This window comes from Piliocolobus tephrosceles, chromosome 6 (genome assembly GCF_002776525.5).
Source record: "Piliocolobus tephrosceles isolate RC106 chromosome 6, ASM277652v3, whole genome shotgun sequence".
Classification (NCBI taxonomy): Eukaryota; Metazoa; Chordata; class Mammalia; order Primates; family Cercopithecidae; genus Piliocolobus; species Piliocolobus tephrosceles.
The window spans coordinates 141,473,120-141,494,393 of NC_045439.1; the positions used below are offsets into that span (position 1 = coordinate 141,473,120).

The 21,274-nt window shown below is 39.9% G+C and overlaps 1 protein-coding gene across 1 annotated transcript; it reads left to right on the forward strand.

Moving 5' to 3' along the window:
- The first annotated feature begins 2,711 nt into the window (after window positions 1-2,711).
- Window positions 2,712-20,638, forward strand: FEM1B (fem-1 homolog B). Its single transcript, XM_023220735.2, has 2 exons — window positions 2,712-3,620; window positions 14,383-20,638. The coding sequence occupies exons 1-2, from the start codon at window positions 3,373-3,375 to the stop codon at window positions 16,016-16,018; spliced, it is 1,884 nt and encodes a 627-aa protein (XP_023076503.1). The 5' UTR covers window positions 2,712-3,372; the 3' UTR covers window positions 16,019-20,638.
- Window positions 20,639-21,274: the final 636 nt, after the last annotated feature.

Here is a 21,274-nt window from a genome sequence, read left to right on the forward strand (position 1 = left end):
GGTTCACCTGACTTGGAAAAAGAACGCTCCATGGAAGGCATGGCAAATTCTGCTCATAGGCCACTATAATGCCTAGGAAGCAAAGTGCGGGGAAAGGTCAGTCCTGCCTTGTTTCCAGGTGGAAGGCTGCAGTTTGTTGTCATCAGCAAATCAATCTCCATCAGGATATAGCTACTTGTAGTTATGTTTTACTATTGCACATTTGCTCAGTGGCTTTCTGTCCAGGGAGGGGGAAATAGGTCAGAAGCACACGGAACTATTTCTGGGCCCTGGCCTTTGGGAAACCAGCCTTGTCCTGTTTACATACCCTCTCTCCAGATTTGCACAACCTGACCACAGAAACATCACTCTCTAAGCCCAGGTAAACAGGCAACTGAATAGTCTCCAGTCAGCCAATAGCTATTAAGAAACCAAGGGAGTCCAGAAGCCTATACTAAGGAATTTTGATAAACACAGAAGAAAACAGCAGCCCAAGCCTCCTGACTTTGGGCTGCTGGAGCAAAGATGTATTCCCATCTTGGGGAGGAGGCCACACAGTGCACATTCTGAGCCCCTCTCCAGCATGACCCTTGGAGCAGTCACCCCTTATAGTACCCATCCAGTTACACCACCAAACTGAGGTAGCGAGGGCAAGAGGAAGAAGGAAGTCTCTTATTCAGCAATGAGTCTGGATGAATCAGGTCTCCCTTAGAAAACAAAACTGGAGGAAGGGGACTGTGTCTGAACTTTTACATCATTTTCTTCAAAAAGTTGGTTGGGAGTAGAATGTAGAAGGATTCAGGAACATAATAGGGTAAAAGGTTATGAGGAGAGGGTTTTTGTAAAGAGCCAGGCACTCTTCCAGGTCAGCTAGTGCCCAGGTAATCAAAGTGTGTTGGCAGGGGAGAAGGAGGATGGTAGGGAGACGGAGATAGAGATATGGAGAGAGGAGACAGATGGTAGATGAGGCGCATGCTTGCTGTACGGAGCCAGAAAAGGAAGTCATCACACATCTGAATGTGTCATTGCCAAGTTCCCAGAGACCAAAAAGCCTGGGTCTGCCTGTCAAACATTGGATTTTCTTATGACCCTGAAGTCCCCAAATAAACCAGCCAGCTTCCCCCACTTCCCTATCAGCTATTTCAGAGATGCTACCAGTAGACTCTTATCTTCAGCCCTTATTGCCAATGCTGTTTTGTTTATGGTAAGGAGAAAAACAATTCTAGTGTTTCTGTAGGGATCTGCAATAAGTGGGTAAAGCTGAGCTGTAGAATGGAGAGAATTTGAGAAGTGACCCAAACCTCCACCAATAGCTGCAACTGAGGTGAGGCCTTTACCTCCTGGAATTGGAATGGTGGGGTTCAAATAAAATAATGTATGTGAACTTGTTGAGCCGAGCCCTGTCCCTTGGAGCCACATAAATGCATTTGTTCTTTCTCTATGGTAAATTTTGTCCTTTGGGGAAGGGAGGAAGAAGGGAGGAAGTCACTTTCATATTGAGCTTTTTGAGACTGTCCCTGCAGCTTCATCACCTACCATCCACTCCTACCATCCTAATCCAAGGCCTCTCCCCCTATCTACTCATGCCTTCCAGAGTTTATTCTCCACGCAGCAGCCAGAGTGATCTTTTTAAAAAACACAAATAGCATCTTGTTACTTCCCTCTTTAAAACCCTTCATATGTCCCCATCACAGAGTAGACTTAAACCCTTTGCTCTGGGTTATTAGGCCCTAATGTGTGTTGCATCCTCTGACTTCATCTCCTATCATTCTTCCTGTGGCCCACTTTGCTGCAGCCACCCTGACCTTTCTGTTCCTGAGCTCACCAGACGGTTCCCTCCTCAGGGCTTTTATATTAGCTGTCCCCTTTGCCTAAGATACCCTCTGTTCTTGTCAATTGTCATAGAAGTCTTGTCTGATCACCCAAACTAAATGAGTGCCCCCATCATTCTATTTCATTTGCTTCAGAGCAAATGGTAATGATACCAGTTCAACTGATCTTGTCTATCATTTGTGGACTTGTTTGTTCCATTACTGAATCCCTAGTGCTAAGCAGAGCCTGGCACATAGTCGACCTCTAGTATTTGTTGGATAAATGATCGTTTCAAATCCTAACAACAATCTTGTGATGTCTGTGAGAAAACGGAGGTTCTGCTGGCTCAGGATGAGATTCCTGCTCTGACTGAACGCGGGACTCGCTTTCCTTCCCAGGATACCTCGCTCCTTCCACCGCAAGCGCAGCTCCCCTTCGCTCCCATCTTTCTCTCACACTTAATCCCTTTCTCCGGGAACGTCAGGCTGTACTTCCAGTCCCTTCTCAGAGCTTGGTGCTGTGGCTCTCAAGCCCTCCCACATTTCGGGGACTTAGAGACGCCGCCCTTTTTCTGAAATGGACCCTCCGAGTACGCGCAACCCCTTCCCTAACCCCGGGTCAGGGACAGAAAGAGGACCCGCACCGTCTATGGTAAAATAGGGTAGTCTCCTTAGCCCACCGGCTTAGCCCTCTCACTCCGCCCCCCTCCCTGGCTGGAGACCCTCAGGGCCGTGTAGGGGCCAGGAGGAGGTTCCAGGAGTCAAGGGCACTGAGGACATCCAGGCCCAAACTGGAGATGGGCCAACTGCGCGCAGCAGAACCTTTCTCCACCGGGGCCGCGTGTGCCCGCCGGTCGGCTTAGGCGGAGACACCCCACTTATCGTCCCTCCCGCTCCCGCCCTCTCTTCCCGGCTCTGTCTGCGAAAGCTCGCCTTCCTCCCCGCCCAAGTTCCGGCGCCGCTCCTGCGGGAGCGTTCCGCATCGCCCCGGGGGCCCCCACGCTAGGATCTCCGAAGCCGTTGGCAGCGCCTGGCACTTCTGAGCTCGGGGGACGAGAGGCTGAGGTTTCCTCCAGCCAGGGACGGCGAAGGGCGGAAAGCGCAGGCGGAGGCAGTGTTAGGCCTTAGGCCGGGTGGGCCGGGTGGGCCGGGTCAGGCGAGACGCGCCCATCTTTCGCCATCCGGGGCGCGCGAGGACCTCTCGGGACCCGGCCGGCGACCCGTACCTCGGGCACGCGCCTGTCGCATCCCGCAGGAAGGAGGGGTCCGGCCTGAGGCCCGGGGCGGCGGCCGCCATGGAGATCCCCTCGGCCCAGGGCCGGCGCCTGGTACCTGGCGGGCGGCCCTGACCGCCTTCCTCCCTGCCAGGGCTGGGTCGCGGACGTGCCCCTCGCGGCATTCGGCCTCCTCCGCGTCTCCGCCTTCCCCGGGCCGCACTGCTGCCTGGGCGCGGCGGCGGCGACGGCGCCCTGTTGAATGGGCTGTGAGGGCCCAGGTTTGAAGCGCTGGCGAACGCGGCCTCCGGGGGCGCACAGCAGCAGCAGCGGTGGCGACCAAACGGGTGTTGGAGTTGGCGGCGGCCATGGAGGGCCTGGCTGGCTATGTATACAAGGCGGCCAGCGAAGGCAAGGTGCTGACTCTGGCCGCCTTGCTTCTCAACCGGTCTGAAAGCGACATCCGCTATCTGCTTGGCTATGTCAGCCAGCAGGGAGGGCAGCGCTCCACGCCTCTCATCATCGCAGCCCGCAATGGACACGCAAAGGTGGTACGCTTGCTCTTGGAACATTACCGGGTGCAGACTCAGCAGACTGGCACCGTCCGCTTCGACGGGTAGGTACATCCCAAGCCAGCCTCCTTTCCGACGCGCGCGGACTCGTTAATTCACGGGCCGTCCCCTCCCTCACCCTCTCTTTCCCTCTCTTCCATGTAGGTACTCACTTCTCCCCTTTTTGTACCTCCTCATGCCCCACTAATGCCCACTTCATCTTCCAGGGCTAATACTCCATTCCATGTTTTGCTGCCCGTCCTCATCAGCCCCCTACCCCTTATTCCCTCTGTGGGAAGATAACCACACCCTCGGCCTTGAGATCTAATAGATAGTCGTCTTCTCTACTAGATAGTCTGTTAACAAGCCATTTGGAGGAGGTGGCTGCCTTTCCAGGTTTTACTTTTAGTGGAACTGGTGTTGTAACTGATCAGAAATTAAGGAGGTCAGCAGTTAACATTGAAGAACTCCGAAAGAGTTATTTGAGCATCCATTTTTACCCCCTTCAAGTGAGTGGTTCCGTAAAACCTTCAGTGGGCTGCTGGGCGTTAATGTCAAAATAAGCACCTAGAACCAGCAGCAGCTGCAGCCTCGTGAGGGATTGTCGCGCAGCCAGGCATCTCAAGACATGATTCCGATTCCTCCACATTGCTCGGTGTAGATATATTGGCTACAAAAATGGCATTGGACCTGATGTGGGAGATGATGCCATTCTTAAATTACATCTTACCCTGTGATGTTGTGGGGAGGGTTGATCATTTACTGTTAGTCGAGGTGGGAAGTTTAAAAATGCACACTGTTATGCCTAAGATTTGCCCTTGGAGTTTAATAGTACGAATTTTTGGGTAATTGACCAGAATTGTCAGGTTTGACATTATCCTCTTATTTTAACATGTTTTACAGATTACATGTAATTATAACATGTTTTACAGATTACAACTGCATGATAATTTTGCTACATATGTTTTGGTTGACTTGTGCTAGTACGTAAGCTATTTTAGTATTTTTTTTTTCTTTTGAAGTCAGTAGGGTCTGAGCATAAAAATATATATCTTTAGTTTTGGTGATTAAAAACTGTCTGGCTAAAACTCGATTGAAAAAGCATTTCTTCTTTAAGATGACTAGGGAAATGTTCTGTTTCGGTTGATTCTTTTTTAGGTTTAAACAATGAAAGCTTTTTCTATTTTAGATGAGTGGAAAATATTCATAGCATTACATCTTAATGAAATGGTAGCCCATGGGTAATGGCTTATATCACGGGTATCACCATCATACACATTAAGGAGATGTTTTTTTTTTTTCATGTTGACCAAAGATGGCAACCTGATTCATGTTTGCTTTTCCTTACTGGCTTCCGTGTCCTCTCTGTAACTCCTTGCATTCCCGCACTTAGAGAAGGAGTGAAGCACAGTGACCTCTGAACCTCCAGTACCATTTCATCTGTATAAGCACATGCAGTCATTGAGATATGAATTTCTGTAATAACATCTGCTTGGGAATACTGCTACTGAGGCAGTGTGCATAAGGGAGAATAGTGGGGAGAAAAAAGAGTTAAGAATTTCGAAAGGTTTTGCTTTTTGCCCTTTTTTTCAGTCATCAAAGATGTTTTGAGGTGGCAATTAAAAGAACCTGAAATGACTAGAAATGTAGCATTGAGCCTGTGTAGTGGCTTATCTTGCCCAATGTTCTGTACTGGCCAGAGAAATTAATGAGTTTGGTAAGTAAACATTTATTGAACACCTACTGTGTGCTAGGTTCTGTGGTAGCGATTGGATATGCAGAGATGAATAACATATTCTTCTGTTGTGGAGGATGACAGTCTGGGTGTGGGGAGAGAAATTAATAACATAAATGAGTATTTGCAGATGCCATGCCATTTAGGGTTGTAGAATTCATTTGGACTACTGAGGGAAAACAGGGAAAGGAAGTGCTCAGTTTTATCTGGGGGGGGGGGGGAATCTGGAAAGGCTTCACAGAGGAGGTGATGTTCGAGCTGTGTTTTAAAGAATGGCAGTGGAACATGAAGAAGAGGGGCAACAGCTTGGTGCTCTTACAGTGACTAGTGTTTCAGTGCTGTTGCAAAAAGGGATTCAAGTTGGAGCAATTAAGAAAGAGATTGTGGGAGACTGGAGAGAGCTGGAGACCAGATGATCCCCGTATAAAGTACTAAGAGTAAGACTGGTGAAACTGCAATCTCAAATGTTTCCATCATTTGTGATTTCATCTCCTTGATTCCGTATATCAGTTTAGCTTATGGATTATTACAGTTATGAATTAGCTGCTATGTAAAAATAGTTTAGTCTTTATTAAATGCTTATGATGGGCCTAGCCTCTGTCATGTTCTGGAGGAAATGTAAGGTACAGGAAATCTAAGGTTTCTACTTTTGAGAAGCTTACAAATTAATTAATAAAAGAGGTATTGAAGTTCCTGGTCCTCTCTGCCCATTCACACCCTCTGTGAGATTATTTTGCCATTTATCCCAGTCATTTTAGCATTTTAGAACCAAAAAAGAGTGTGATGATTTCACTTTGCATTTGTTTCAGACATTGTGAAAATGTTAGCCTGAGTACATTAACAATAGAAAGCTGACTTGACCCTTGGGGGCTGACCATTGAAAAATACATAGCCAGCACCGCCCCCCTCCCCAACCCCAACCATTGGCACTTGAGACACATGGCCAGGTAGAGAAGCTGTGTGCTGAAGTAGATTAGCGTTTCTAATTTTTAGTCATTCACATGCTATCTTCACAATTTTTGGCCAGATTGTTCAGTAACTATACTGCTGTTTACTTAATAAATATCTTTTCTTTAAATTGTCTGTTATTTGCTTGATAGTTGTCTTTAGAATGTTTTACTTCTGAGCTTCATCCTATGTAATTATGGGTTTGCTATGTGTTTTGTGTGTGTGCGTGAGAGACATACATTAAAATAAATATTAACGAAAGTTTTAAAAAGTCTGTTTTACCTAAAATCTTCTATAATACCTTAGGAAACTAAAGTGGATTCATGATAGAGCCTCGAGGGGAAAGGGACCACCTACCTGGAATAAATAGCCATTGATATATGAGTTCTTGTTCACATTTTTAGGAGTAACATTTGAGATTATTTTACTTGTGGCTTGACATGTGAACACCATGTTGATATAGATGAGTGGACAAGAAGAAAAGTCATATGAGTGGAAATGAAAGAAGATCCCGTAGTTGAATAGTGGGAAGCTGTTTGTTAAGAATGTTATAAAAATGGAACAGAACAAGGGGGAGGTGTCATGTGACCATGGAACATTGTGCTGGCCTGAGTTCTGAGGGTCTGGTTGCTCTCTGCCAGAGTTTGTGAAGACCACCTGTCCTTGAAGGGGTTTGTTGATGTGGATGGGGAGAATAGGACCTCCGAGAATTTTGAGGCTTTTTGTTGGGTGTTGTTACTTTCAAAGTCAGCGCTAGTACTAATATTTATGATAAATGTTCAGGTAGAGGAAAGGCATGAGGGGCATGCCAGTATTTGACTTCATTTAGAAAGTCATTGTCAATATATATTTCAAGGAATTACATTTCATGTAATACATGATTTTTAAGGACCTTGGTTAAAATAAAGTGTGGATCATTTATATTTAATGAATTTTTATTTCCCTTTCAAATGTTTGAACCAGGCATTTCTATTTCAGATTGAACCAGGTAATAGATGAGCTCAGCCTTGTGATCAGAAATGTTATCTCTTATTGTGAAAAGTTTCCATCATCTGATGCATACTATTTGTTTGAAAAGGTGAATATCAGATTATAGTTTCTTGATATGAAGATGAATACATAATAGAGAACTTGCATTGTAATTTTGGACTGGGCCTAGAAAGATAATTGCTTTATAGTGCTTCTCCTTCAGGAACTTAGTAAATATTGCGTTAATTTTATTTTATCTTTAATTTCTGTTAAATGCATTTGGTATTTTGTTTTGAGGCAGTATAGTCTTATAAATTTCAGCTAGATTTTATAGATGGAGGAATATCATAAATGTTAGTATTATAATTCTCTTTAATCTGTTTAATATTTTGATTTAGATTTAGAAATTCTAAATTTACCAAGGCTAATGTTTCTGAAGGACCAGTCTCGTGAAACATTCTGCGTTGAATTCTTTTGTCATAGAATATATTTAAAAATTTTAATTGCCTCAATAGAAATAGGTAGTTTGAACTTTTTTGAGGCTCCTGTCAGATGACTGTAGCTCAAGGGAAAAAATGGAAATTATTAGACTATACCAGGAAAAATATTAAACTGACCAAGTAGTTTCCGTTATAAAAACCAAGTGAATACTTGTAATTTAATTTTTACTCTTACATCATAGATTCTGAGAAGTTTGAGATCAGAAAAATATTTTAATCACTTTTTGTCTCTTTTCATCTCTAAAATGAGGGTAATGCTTTTCTTGTAGGGTTATTGCTAGGGTTAAAGATAATGTGACTGCCTATTTTAATCTAACATTTCTTGAGTTTGAAGTAGTTTAGATTCCTGTTCCCTGGCTTTTAATAATGACATATCTTAAAAACCAGGCCTGTTGAAGTGGCTCACACCTGTAATCCCAGCATGTTGGGAGGCCTAGGTGGGGAGATCATTTGAGCTCAGGAATTTGAGACCATCCTGGGCAACATAGTGAGACCTCAACTCTACCAAAAAAAAAAAAAAAGGTAGTATGCAGTCTCAGCTACTCAGGAGGCTGAGGTGGGTGGATCCCTTGAGCCTGGGAGATCTAGGCGGCTGTGAGCAGTGATGCTGTGCCACTGCCATGAGCAGTGTAAGCCTGTGCAACAGAGCAAGACCCTGTTTCAAAACAAAACAAAACAAATCCAGTGCAAGGAAACATTGTAACTATGTAATTGTCACTATGTATTAACTTTGTATTTTTTGATTATATTAACAATCAGTTTGGAAATGTTCTTTAAATTGAAACAAATGTTTGAACAATGATGTGTACTGTGTTTCCTTATGTTTGATGCATTTTATGGTATTCCAAGTACTTTTGTATTTTGAATCTCGTAAGCTTTTTTTTTTTTTTTCTTGAGACGGAGTTTCGCTTTTGTTGCCCAGGCTAAAGTGCAATGGTGCAATCTTGGCTTCCCGCAACCTCCGCCTCCCGGGTTCAAGCAATTCTCCTGCCTCAGCCTCCCGAGTAGCTGGGATTACAGACATGCACCACCACACCTGGCTAATTTTGTGTTTTTCAGTAGAGACAGGGTTTCTCCACGTTGGTCAGTCTGGTCTTGAACTCCTGACCTCAGGTGATCCGCCTACCTCGGCCTCCCAAAGTGTTGGGATTATAGGCGTGAGCCACTTCGCCCAGCTCTCACATAAACTTTTTATTTATCTGCATAATAGTTAATATTATAACTATAATGTAGTAGTATAATAGGGCATAATAATAGTACCTACCTCATAGGATTATTGTGAAGATTAAGTGAGATATTTTGCGTATTCAGCAGTGAATACAGTGCTTGGCATTGTATTTGGTATAAATTACCAAAGTTATTTGGTATAAATTACTTGAATTGAAATTACTTGAAATTGAAATTACTTGAAATGAAAGTATTTGGTATAAATTACTTATATTCATTTAAACTCTTTTTCTTTGAAGTCGTTTGTGCCTGTTTTTGTTTATAATTATATCTGTTTTTTTAGAGGAGGTATATCTAGTAAAGTACATGAATCTTGTGTACAATACTGTATAATGAATTTTTAATATGTTTACATCCATCTAGTCACCTTCTAGATGAATGTGTAGAACATTTTATCACTCTGAAGGTTTCCCTTGTGCCCCTTCCCAGTTTCCTCCCTTTCCTTCCCAGAGGTAATGATTATTTTGAGGTCTGATAGGGTGTGGCTATGTCCCACCCAAATCTTATCTTGAATTCCCACATGTTGTGGGAGGGACCAGATGGGAGGTAATTGAATCATGGGGGCAGGTCTTTCCTGTGCTGTTCTCCTGATAGTAAGTCTCATGAGATCTGGTGGTTATGATAAGGGGGAGATTCCCTGCACAAGCTCTTTTTGCCTGTTGCCATCCATGTAAGACGTGACTTGCTGCTCCTTGCCTTCTGCCATGATTGTGAAGCCTCCCCAGCCATGTGGAACTGTAAGTCCAATAACCCTTTTTCTTTTGTAAGTTGCCCAGTCTCGGGTATGCCTTTATTAGCAGCATGAAAATGGACTAATACAACTTCTGTCACCACAGATTAGTTTTGCCTGTACTTGAACTTCCTATAAGCAGAATTATACAGTATGTACTCTTTTTGTCTGACTTTTTTTGCTTAAAACAGTGTCTTTGAGATTCATCCATGTACTTGCATGTATCAGTAGTTTCTTTTTTTAATGATGTGTGATATTCCATTGCATAAATATACTACAGTTTATCCATTTCCTGTTAATATTTTGGTTGTTTCCAGTGTTTGACTGTTATGAATAAAACTGCAAATAAAACTACAGTGAACATTTGTGTATGTTGTTTGGTAGACATTTGCATTTAGTTATCTGGTATATATCAAGGAGTGGAATTGCTGGGTCCTCAGGTAGGTGTATGTTTAACTAACAGATATTGCCAAATAGTTTCCCCAAAGTTCAACAACCAAATTACATTGCTACTTGCAGTTTCCACCAGCAATGAGAATATCAGTTGCCACATCTTGCTGAACACTTATTATTGCCCTGTCAGTCTTGTTAAATTTAGCTATTCTGCTGGGTGTGTATATTGGTAAACTGGTTTTAATTTGCATTTCCCTGTTAAGTAATTATCTTGAGCATCTTTTCATATGCATATTGGCCATTTGGAGATCTTTTGTGAAGTATACTTGTTCAGTCTTTTTTTTTCTTTTTTTTTTCCTTAAATTGAGTAGAGATAGGATCTCGCTGTGTTGTGCAGACTGATCTTCAACTCTCAGCTTAGACAGTCTTCTTCTTAGCCCCCCACAGTGCCGGGATTACAGGTGTGAGCCACTGTGCCTGGCCACTTAATCACTTTTTTTATAATGTTTTTTGATTAATGGAAGTTCTAGTTTTAATGAAACCCAATAAAATACTTCCTTTTTCTTTAACAGTTAATGATTTTTTTTTTTTTGGTATTGTGTTCAAGAAATTGTGATCAACACTAAATTCATTAAGATAGTCTGTGTTTTATTTTTTTTGAGAAGCTTTTATTGTTTTGCCTTTCTCAGTATAGGTCTATACTGTGTCTCTAATTTTTGTGTGTACTGTGAGGTAGGAATCAAGGTTAATTATTTTCCATATAGATTATCTTGTTGCTCCAGAACTATTTATTAAAAAGACCATATTTTCTATGTGAATTTCCCTGGAGCCTTTGTCAGAAATCAAGGGATTCTGTATGTGTGAATTTATTTCTGGAGTTTTTTTTTTTTTTTTTTTTTTTTTGGGTCTGTTGATAGTATTATTCTGTCCCCGTGCCAGCACTTAATTTTAATTACTGTAGTTTGTCCTCTAGCTTTATTTTTCTTGAAGATTATCTTGGTTGTTTGCATTTCCATATTCTTTTTAGAATTGGCCTGTCAGTTCTTTCTTTCTTTCTCTTTCCCTTCCTCCCTTTCCTTCCTCGCCTTCCCATTGTAGAGAGAGTGTCTCGCACTGTTGCTCAGGCTAGAGTGCAGTGGCCTGATCATGACTCATTGTAACCTCGACCTCTTGGACTCTCACACACGCACGCGCGCACACGCGCGCACACACACACATATATACCACACAACCTGCTGGGATTTTCATTTGGTTTATATAGACTCTAATAGAGATCATTTTGGGGGAGAATTGACATCTTAACATTATAGAGTCTTCTGGATCATGAACATGGAATATTTTCCCATTTATTTAGATTTTCTTTACTTATCTCAGGAGTGCTGCTTTGTAGTTTTCAGTGTAGAAGTCTTGCACATTTTTCATTAGATTTATTACTATTTATTGGTATTTTCTGATGCTGTTGCAAGTGGTATTTTTTTGACAGTAAATAAATGTTTATTGAACTTTACATAATCATGACAATAAAAACATAATAAGTGAATTTTAATTAAACTGAATTGTTTGCAAAACATATAGTTGGCATCACTGATGTAGTGTCTTATTTTCTTGATACATTCTTTTTTTTTTTTTTTTTGAGATAGACTTTTGTTCTTGTCACCCAGGCTGGAGTGCAATGGCGCATTCTCGGCTCACTGCAACCTCTGCCTCCTGGGTTCAAGCGATTCTCCTGCCTCAGCCTCCTGAGTAGCTGGGATTATAGGCGTGTGCCACCACTCCTGGCTAATTTTTGTATTATTAGTAGAGAAGGGTTTTCACCATGTTGGCCAGGTTGGTGTCGAACTCCTGTCCTCTGGTGATCCACACGCTTTGGCCTCCCAAAGTGCTGGGATGACAGGCATGAGCCACTGCACCCAGCCTGATCCATTCTTTAGTTAAAAAAAATCAATTAACAAATGCATTTTTAAAAATAAAAATTAAAAAAGATAATTTTAGGAGGCTTCTGATCTTTTTTGAGGTATATCTTACCTACAGTAAAATACAGAGATCTTAAGTATGCAGTTTGATGAGTTTTTTCCCTAAATATCCATTCATGTGACTGCCACCCAGATCAAAATATAGGACATTTCCAATACCTTCAGGTCTCTTCCCAGCCAGTCCTATCCTCTTCTCTGTAGGTAGCACTGTTACTGAGAAGGCTTTTGTTTATAAATATTTTGTGTTATTATTTGAAACTGAAGAAGTAATTGCTTAAATTATTATAAAATGAGTATTTTCAGTAGAAGTGATAAAGGGTATTGTTTTTTGTGTTGATGTTAACTGGGGTTAAACCGTGATATTTATATGTCTTAGTCTGTTTTGTGGTGTTATAACAAAATACCTGACACTGTAATTTATGAACAGAAATTTATTTCTCATATTTCTGGAGGCTGAAATCTTCAAGATCCAGGTGCTGATAGGTTCAGTTGTCTGCTGAGGGCCGTATCCTCCAGAGGGGAGGAATGCTGTGTCCTCACATGGTGGAAGGTGAAAAGGCAAGCCAGTGGAATGTTGCTAACACCCCTTTTTTTTTCTTTTCTTTTCTTTTTTGAGATGGAGTTTTACTCTGTTGCCCAGACTGAGTGCAGTGGCACGATCTCAGCTCACTGTACCCTCTGCTTCCCAGGTTCAAGCGATTCTCCTGCCTCAGCCTCCTGAGTATTTGGGATTACAGGCATGTGCCACCATGCCCGGCAAATTTTTGTATTTTTGGTAGAGATGGGGTTTCACCATGTTGGCCAGGCTGGTCTTGAACTCCTAACCTCAAGTGATCTGCCCACTTCAGCCTCCCAAAGTACTGGGATTATAGGCGTGAGCCACCACGCCAGGCCTAATGCCTCTTGTATATGGTCCTTAATCTCATTCACAAGTGGAGGAGCCCTCATGACCTAATCACCTCTTCAAGACATCACCTCTTAATGCTGTTCACATTTGGCAACACCTGAATTTTGGTGGGGACACATTCAAACTGTAGCACCAGGAGCATTATTCTCTTTTCCACTGTCCACTTCGTGGGGGATATAATTTGACCAGTGTTGTAAGGTTGTATAGTGAGAAGCTCACTAGTGAGGTTTTTGGTATGTATATTTAATTGCCCTAGTGAATGTTCCTTTGATCAACCTTCCTTGTTAACACTTCCAAATATACTTACTGCTTCTAGCACAGTAGACTATCTCCAGCAAAAATCTACTTATCAGGTCTTTTGGTTAGTGGTAAAAATTTGAGAAATTGAGGTTGGGGAAAAATTGACAGTAGAAAGGTGGGAAAGATTGGACTCTAGCAGTAGTCTAATTTTGTACCTAGTAGTGAACCTAGCACATATCAGATGTTTAGTAAGTAAGTGATAAATATGAAACCACAAGTCCAGTCATGTCAGAAGATATCTGCTTGGTTTTCCAAAAGTGCGAATTATTTCCTGCTGTTAGTTTTTTCCTATAGTGGTTGATTGAGGAACACACATAGACAAGCAGTATATGCACGCACATATACATACATGTTTTTAAAACTTTTAAATTAGAGTATGATGTAACTTAGAGAAAAATGCACTAATTATAAATATATAAAAATTTCACAAAGTGAACATATTTGTTTACTAGAGTCCCCTTTGTGCTTTCTCCCATTCACTCCTCTCCCCAAAAGTAACTAGTATCCTCACTTCTAACACTGCAGATAAGTATGTAAATGTAATAATATAATATGTGCTGTATTCATCTGACTTCTTTTTCTCAGCATCAGGTTTATGTTATCTATTCATATTGTGTAGGGAGCAATAATTATTTCATTCTCATTGCTGTAGTATAGTACTCAATTAGCTTAGGGGAAACTTAATCTGGTTCATTTTTTTCTTCTTAAAGCGGCTTTAATGTAGGGTTGGGGTGGCTTTCCTAATTGTCAGAAACTGCTTGCTGCCTGGAGGCTACTGGGAAGGAGGAACATGTTCTTCTAGGAGCCAGTGAATCAACTTGGTGGTGAAGAAGCTACCTCCATACATTTCCTCTGTGCCTTCTGAAATGTATTTACTTTTGCTAGTAGAAAGTTGTTGATTTTTCAGGTTTTGTTTTTTAGGGTTATATAGTAACAGTAATAGCTAGCATATATTGAGCTTTATATTAGGTATAAGTACTATGCAAAGTGATTTTCTTAAATTGCCTGTTTTTATTTTCATGAGAACTGATGTTTTATTAATGTTCTGGAGAGTGAGGTCTTGGTCGGTGTGAGTGAACACATCCTTTCAATGTATGTTAGGCTGTGGCCTCCATTATCTAACTGCTTCTTCTTTTCATGTGTAGGTATGTCATTGATGGTGCCACTGCTCTTTGGTGTGCAGCTGGAGCAGGACATTTTGAAGTTGTTAAACTTCTAGTCAGCCATGGAGCCAACGTGAACCATACCACAGTAACTAATTCAACCCCCCTGCGGGCAGCATGCTTTGATGGCAGACTGGACATTGTGAAATACTTGGTTGAAAATAATGCCAACATCAGCATTGCCAACAAATACGACAACACCTGCCTAATGATTGCAGCATATAAGGGACACACTGATGTGGTCAGATACCTTTTAGAACAACGTGCTGATCCCAATGCTAAAGCACATTGTGGAGCCACAGCATTGCACTTTGCAGCAGAAGCTGGTCACATAGATATTGTGAAAGAGCTGATAAAATGGCGTGCTGCTATAGTAGTGAATGGCCATGGGATGACGCCATTGAAAGTAGCTGCCGAAAGCTGTAAAGCTGATGTCGTTGAACTGTTGCTCTCTCATGCTGATTGTGACCGAAGAAGTCGGATTGAAGCTTTGGAACTCTTGGGTGCCTCCTTTGCAAATGACCGTGAGAACTATGACATCATAAAGACATACCACTATCTATATTTAGCCATGTTAGAGAGGTTTCAAGATGGTGATAACATTCTCGAAAAAGAGGTTCTTCCACCAATCCATGCTTATGGGAATAGAACTGAATGTAGAAATCCTCAGGAACTGGAGTCCATTCGGCAAGACAGAGATGCTCTTCATATGGAAGGCCTTATAGTTCGGGAACGGATTTTAGGTGCTGACAATATTGATGTTTCTCATCCCATCATTTACAGGGGAGCTGTGTATGCGGATAACATGGAATTTGAGCAGTGTATCAAGTTGTGGCTTCACGCCCTGCACCTCAGACAAAAAGGTAACAGGAACACCCACAAGGATCTTCTTCGATTTGCTCAAGTTTTCTCACAAATGATACATTTGAATGAAACTGTGAAGGCCCCAGACATAGAATGTGTTTTGAGATGCAGTGTTTTGGAAATAGAACAAAGTATGAACAGAGTGAAAAATATTTCAGATGCTGATGTCCACAGTGCTATGGACAATTATGAATGTAATCTCTATACCTTTCTGTATTTAGTGTGCATCTCTACCAAAACACAGTGCAGCGAAGAAGATCAGTGCAAAATTAACAAGCAGATCTACAACCTGATTCACCTTGATCCCAGAACTCGTGAAGGTTTCACCTTGTTGCATCTGGCTGTCAATTCCAATACTCCAGTTGATGATTTCCACACCAATGACGTCTGCAGCTTTCCAAATGCACTTGTCACAAAGCTCCTGCTGGACTGTGGTGCAGAGGTGAATGCCGTGGACAATGAGGGAAACAGTGCCCTTCATATTATCGTTCAGTACAACAGGCCCATCAGTGATTTTTTGACCTTGCACTCCATCATCATTAGCCTAGTTGAAGCTGGAGCTCACACTGACATGACGAATAAACAGAATAAGACTCCGCTAGACAAAAGTACAACTGGGGTATCTGAAATACTACTTAAAACTCAAATGAAGATGAGTCTCAAGTGCCTGGCTGCCCGAGCAGTTCGGGCTAATGACATTAACTACCAAGACCAGATCCCCAGAACTCTTGAAGAGTTTGTTGGATTTCATTAAGTGACTGGATATGTAAAGTCGTTTAATGTGGTGCTAAAAAGTAAAGGACTTTAATCACAGACAGTAGAATTATGTGTTCATAAATTCTGCTTTTCTTTCCACTACCCTTCCTCCCATCCCATCCTTCCTTAGTTCTGTATTTGTTTTTTTTTGCCTCATGGTAATTGATTTCAGACAGACTTTAAACAAAGCCACATTGTTTTGGTGTAACGATAAGGTATTTGGATATTGGTCACCTATTTGTCTTTTTTTTTTTTAAAGGAACAGATATAAAATATTTTGTTTATGTAACAAGGGACATTTATAATTTCAAGTTGATAATGTTTTAAACAGCTGCTTACAAAAGTATTTCTGTTAAGCCTATGTCAGCATGTTATCCATGCAGCAGTTTTGAGGATTTTATGAAGAAAAAGAGCTAAAAAGGAACATTAAAAGGAATGGGATATCCAGGTGTTCTGCACATGCCAAACTGCTGTAGATAGTTTTCACTCTTCCGTTATTTATACGGAGTGATGCAGCACATTTTAGCATTCAGGAGGATTTTAAAAAAATAGCTGCAGATTAATCTGGAAAATGTGCTAATTTAATAGTTACAAATTTATAAAGTTAAATCCATTTGAAATTGTTGCATTATGCTGGGTAGTATATACAAAATGGTTATCATCTTAAACCAACTTTTCAGAGAATCTTGATGGACTCTGCCTTTAGGCTTGAATTCTTCAGTCTATTTTAATGAAATTTATCTAAATTGCAGCAGTCTATTTGATTCAGCTCATAGACATGTAAAAATTATGAATGCTGTTTTCTTATAAAACAAATTGTCACAGTGTAGCTATACATTCTATTTTTGTCCCCTTTTCCCTTTTCCTCCTGTATCTTTTAAAATTTGGAAACTACTTTTCCAGAAGGCATTATTTATGCCTCCCTAATAAGGTATTTTTATTTATGACAGATGAAAAGGAACCAGGATATTTTTGAATTTTTTCACTTTCTTAGTTTGTGACAAGAAGTAGAAATATCACTAGTGTGGTATAGGAACTTACGTGTTTTTTATGATAAAAATAATTCTTAATGCCACTTGAAAGGTAATTTTGTCTGAGAGCTGCAAATTTTTCAACCACAAAATGTCACTTATTCCTACAGGCTATACAGAGGTCTTTATGTTTTTTTGTTTTGTTTTAATGGCAACATTTTAACTGTCAAACTAAAAGCGTATTCTGTGATTATCTTTTAAGCATTACAGAAATTCAAGTGAAAGTTATACGCTTATTTCTATTGATGTTAAAAATGATAATGAAAGCAAAATTAGCTGTATCTGTAATTTTCTCTCTAGTGCCAAATGAATGCCTTAGCTACTCATAGTGCATGGTACTGTAAGTGAAGACCTGCAGCTTTTTTTTTTTTTCCTTTAATGAAAAGCATTATAATGATGTAGCAACATCAGATATAAACTTAAAAAAAATAAGGTTTCAATTAACATTTTATGTATGGATAATGCTTTGTAAAGTATAAGAGAAAGGTTGCAGTTGGATCAGTATAAAACAATGACCAAGCCAAAATCAGCACCTAGGGCCTTAAATAAAATAGAAATACCCCACAAAATGAAATATTTTGAAGGGTGGGAGGGGACAGAAGGGGGGACTATCCCCCAAGGATGCAAGATACTTTTTACAGTTGCTATCATTATACTTTGTGTGTCCTCTTGCTTCCGTTAGGAATATTTTGATGGTAAATTCTGTCATGGTAATAGATTTCTATTTTCCTAACCTGAGATTTTACAAGGAAGGTTTTTAGGTTGGCTTAAATGGAGGTATTTGAGTGAGCCCTAATTTGAAAATTACCAGACTTGATCCTCCTGGTATGAGTCAAGGAAATACTGTACCTTGCTCTTAGCAACTCTCAGTGGCCTGAAAGAGAAAATGCTCTTCTTCGAGGTGAGTGAATCATGCTTTTCCACAGTTCAGATCAGACCCTTTATTTTTCAGACTACAAGGCCTGCTTATTGGACAGTCTAAGGAATAACTTTGATACTTGGTATTCAGTTGGTTCCATTATTAATGTATATTATTTTTATTTAAACATCAAAACTTAAAATATCAGATAATGTTGCATGTTTTAAAAACACATTTCATCCCTTTGGCTATCCAGGACCAGCACTATTTTAAGACACTGCTTATTTATAAAATGAGGATAATGATTATATGTACATATTCAGACATCAAAATTTAATAACATTCTATTTTGAGAAGGGAAGACAATGCTGGAGAAAAACTGTTGATTGAAATGCTGACAGGTTGGAGAACAAATTTGAAGACAGTGGAATAAACTATGAACTATGCTAATGGTAATTAGATTTTTTTTGTTTGTTTAGTATAGTGGTAAATTGTGTAGTATCCTGCTGAGAATCTAATTCTATCTTGTAAAATCAATCCAAATGTGTATTGTGAAACACCTGTATAAAATCATTTTTGAAATAAGTGATCTACATGCCTGTTTTTTTAAAATGTTTTTGGTAGAATTGTTTTAAAATATGTTTAGCCAGACCCTTCCCCAACTTAATTTTTTTTTTTTTAAAAAAGGAAAATAGGTAAGAAAATGATAGTTCTATATCTTAGCCCTGCCACTTTGGTCATTTGATGTTTACTATCGGTATACTTATGCTCTGAATTGTATCTCTTCATTGATGGTATTACAGATTCAACCAAAACTTCTCTGTCCTGTTCAGTAATTGTTATATAAATCTGGATGAGCTAGGGAGGCCCAGATGGATGTTTTCATTTGCAAATCATGAGAAACTTAAGTGGGTTTTATGCACTTGATAGAGTTGGCAAAATTGAGCTATTGAGTTTAAGTTAACTATTTAACTCAAGGAATGGGCAGCAAACCCATCCCCTCAATTGATAAAGAAGGGGGAACGTTTTTACATTAGAACTGACACTGACAGCATAGCTTTTTCAGTCCACCCTGGTTGCTCTAGTAGGCCACAGCCCAATCATGTTAAGGTTCTTTGCTGTGGGAATTTTAAAGAAACCAAACCCAAAAGCAGACCATCTGTAAGCTTTGGTCTGCTTGTTTCTGAGAAGGGTTTTATTTCATTATACTAATAGTGGACTAACAATTGGTAATTGTGAGAACTTAGGTATGATAGCATTGTTTGAAGTAAAATATGATTTGGGGGCAGCAGCTTTCTAAATACCAACTCTGTTTGACAAATGTTTTGAAAATTGAAATTTCAAGTGAGCAACACCCTGTTAAGAGTTTCCACTATAGTTGAGGCAGCTACTTTATGAATAAGACCACTTTGGGTTGTTCAAACAGAAGCATTTCTTTTCTTTTGGAATGGGGTGGGGTGAGGAATGAGTTGCCAGACCTTTGATTACAGTTTGCTGGTTTAGAAACAGCCAGTCAGTGGCTGAATTAGTGAATAGATGAATGAAAGTATAAAGGACTTGTTTTTTTATGGTAGATTTTCTGTAAGAATCTTAAATGTTCCTTTTCAGATTAGTCAGATGTGTTGATGCACACATGACTATTCTGTTTTTCTCACTGACTATACTATAACATTAAAAAGGGGTTAAAGAAAACAAAACTCTGCCTTTTGTGCTGTGAAATATTTTTAGTCCAGAGGTTTTAAGCTATGTGTCCATTCCTGCTCTGAAAATGCATAGCTTTTTTCTGGATGTCATCTCTTGAAAGTAGAAAACTCCTATGTGTATATCACATTGCAGGGCTTTCTTATGTATTTCTGGCAGACTTTCCCAAATCTTTAGATGGACTGGGTTGTACAGCATGCCCTCCCACAAATATGGGATCTGAAATAAATACTACACTATTGATAGTGGAGATATATTAATTTTTAAAACTGTAAAGTAAATGTGGTCTCTAGTCTAGGTTTGTGGTGTGTACCTTTGTGTTAATGTATAGGGAAGAGACATTGACTTGATGGTTATGGGGAGTGTATCTTGATGTGTGTACAGGGGTAAGTATTGCTAAATTATTAACAGCTTTTATTCAGGGTGAGTCATGTGATGAATGGCCTAATCAGAAAAATGAAGGAGCGAAGATGCAAGCTTGCCAAGTGATGAAACGAACACGATTTTGTATCTATTTTTTATCAGGTGTTGTAAAATTTGTGCATGGCTTTTTTTTTGTTGTTGCTTAGTAACTGGTAGAGAAGAAAAGATGAGGAAAGAAACTCAGCTTTCCTCACCAGTGTTTTCAGAGATACACAGTTAGGGAGTAAAATCTGACTGGCCTAATCGATGGAAAAGACCCTGTCCTTTTCACCCCATCCTGCAATCCTCCGTGTAGAGGAACTACATTGTTGTATTCTAGTAATTCACTGTGATTTATAACAAACCAGTGATGTCATTCTATTGTGCACTTTTGTCAAACCATTTGTGTGACTTTAATAAACATAGTAAACTTGCTGACTGCACCAGAGGTCCATTAGTGATTTATATATTGCATGACATTTTCTATTTGAGTTTGACATGTAGAGTCATTTTTAGTTTCATGGCAATTGACAGTCCTAATAACTCAGCTAATATGAAACTAACAGTCTTGCTGTGTAAAAGGAAAAAATGGTGTTTGTGTTCAGTAAATGTTTGAAAAAAACTACTTTGAGGTTTGTGTCTTTATTATTCAGTGTGCCGTAGTTGCGATGTTCTTTTGTTGAGTGCCTTAAAGTTGTCAAAGTTATATATGTGCACGGGAAAAAATTCAAATAGTAAAGAAAAATTCAAATATATTTTTTTAAAGTTCCCTTTTCATATCTCCCCGCCTCCCATTTGGACTCTGCAGAGACAATCACTATTAATAGTTTTTTGAGTAGCTTCCCGGAATGTTTCCGTGCACATATGTATTATTTCTCCTTTTCAGTTTTTAAAATGCAACACTATTCTGTATCGTATCTTTTTCATGTAATATATCTTAGGCATTTTTCATTTCTATATGTATAGATTTTTAAAACAACTTCATAGCATTTAATTCTGTTGATGGATTGAAAATGTATTTAACTAGATTGTATTGATGGACTTTAGGTTTTCAGTTTGTGGTATTTCAAATAATGATGCAGTCAACATCCTTAAGTACAATACTCATAGGACATATTCATTCCTAGCAGTGGAACTTGGTTTAGTGACTACTTAAAATCTTGACAGAAGTTACCAAATTGCCTTCCATCTTTCTGCATCTTTATTGACATCAGATATTACTTAATCATTTAGTTTTTTCAAAGTTGTGATTAATGAAAAA

Excerpts from the sequence above, each read along its gene's own strand:
- FEM1B (XM_023220735.2), top strand. The coding sequence starts at position 3,373 with ATGGAGGGCCTGGCTGGCTATGTATACAAGGCGGCCAGCGAAGGCAAG. Across the intron at positions 3,621-14,382 it reads GGCACCGTCCGCTTCGACGG|GTATGTCATTGATGGTGCCA; the intron begins GTAGGTACATCC and ends TTTCATGTGTAG.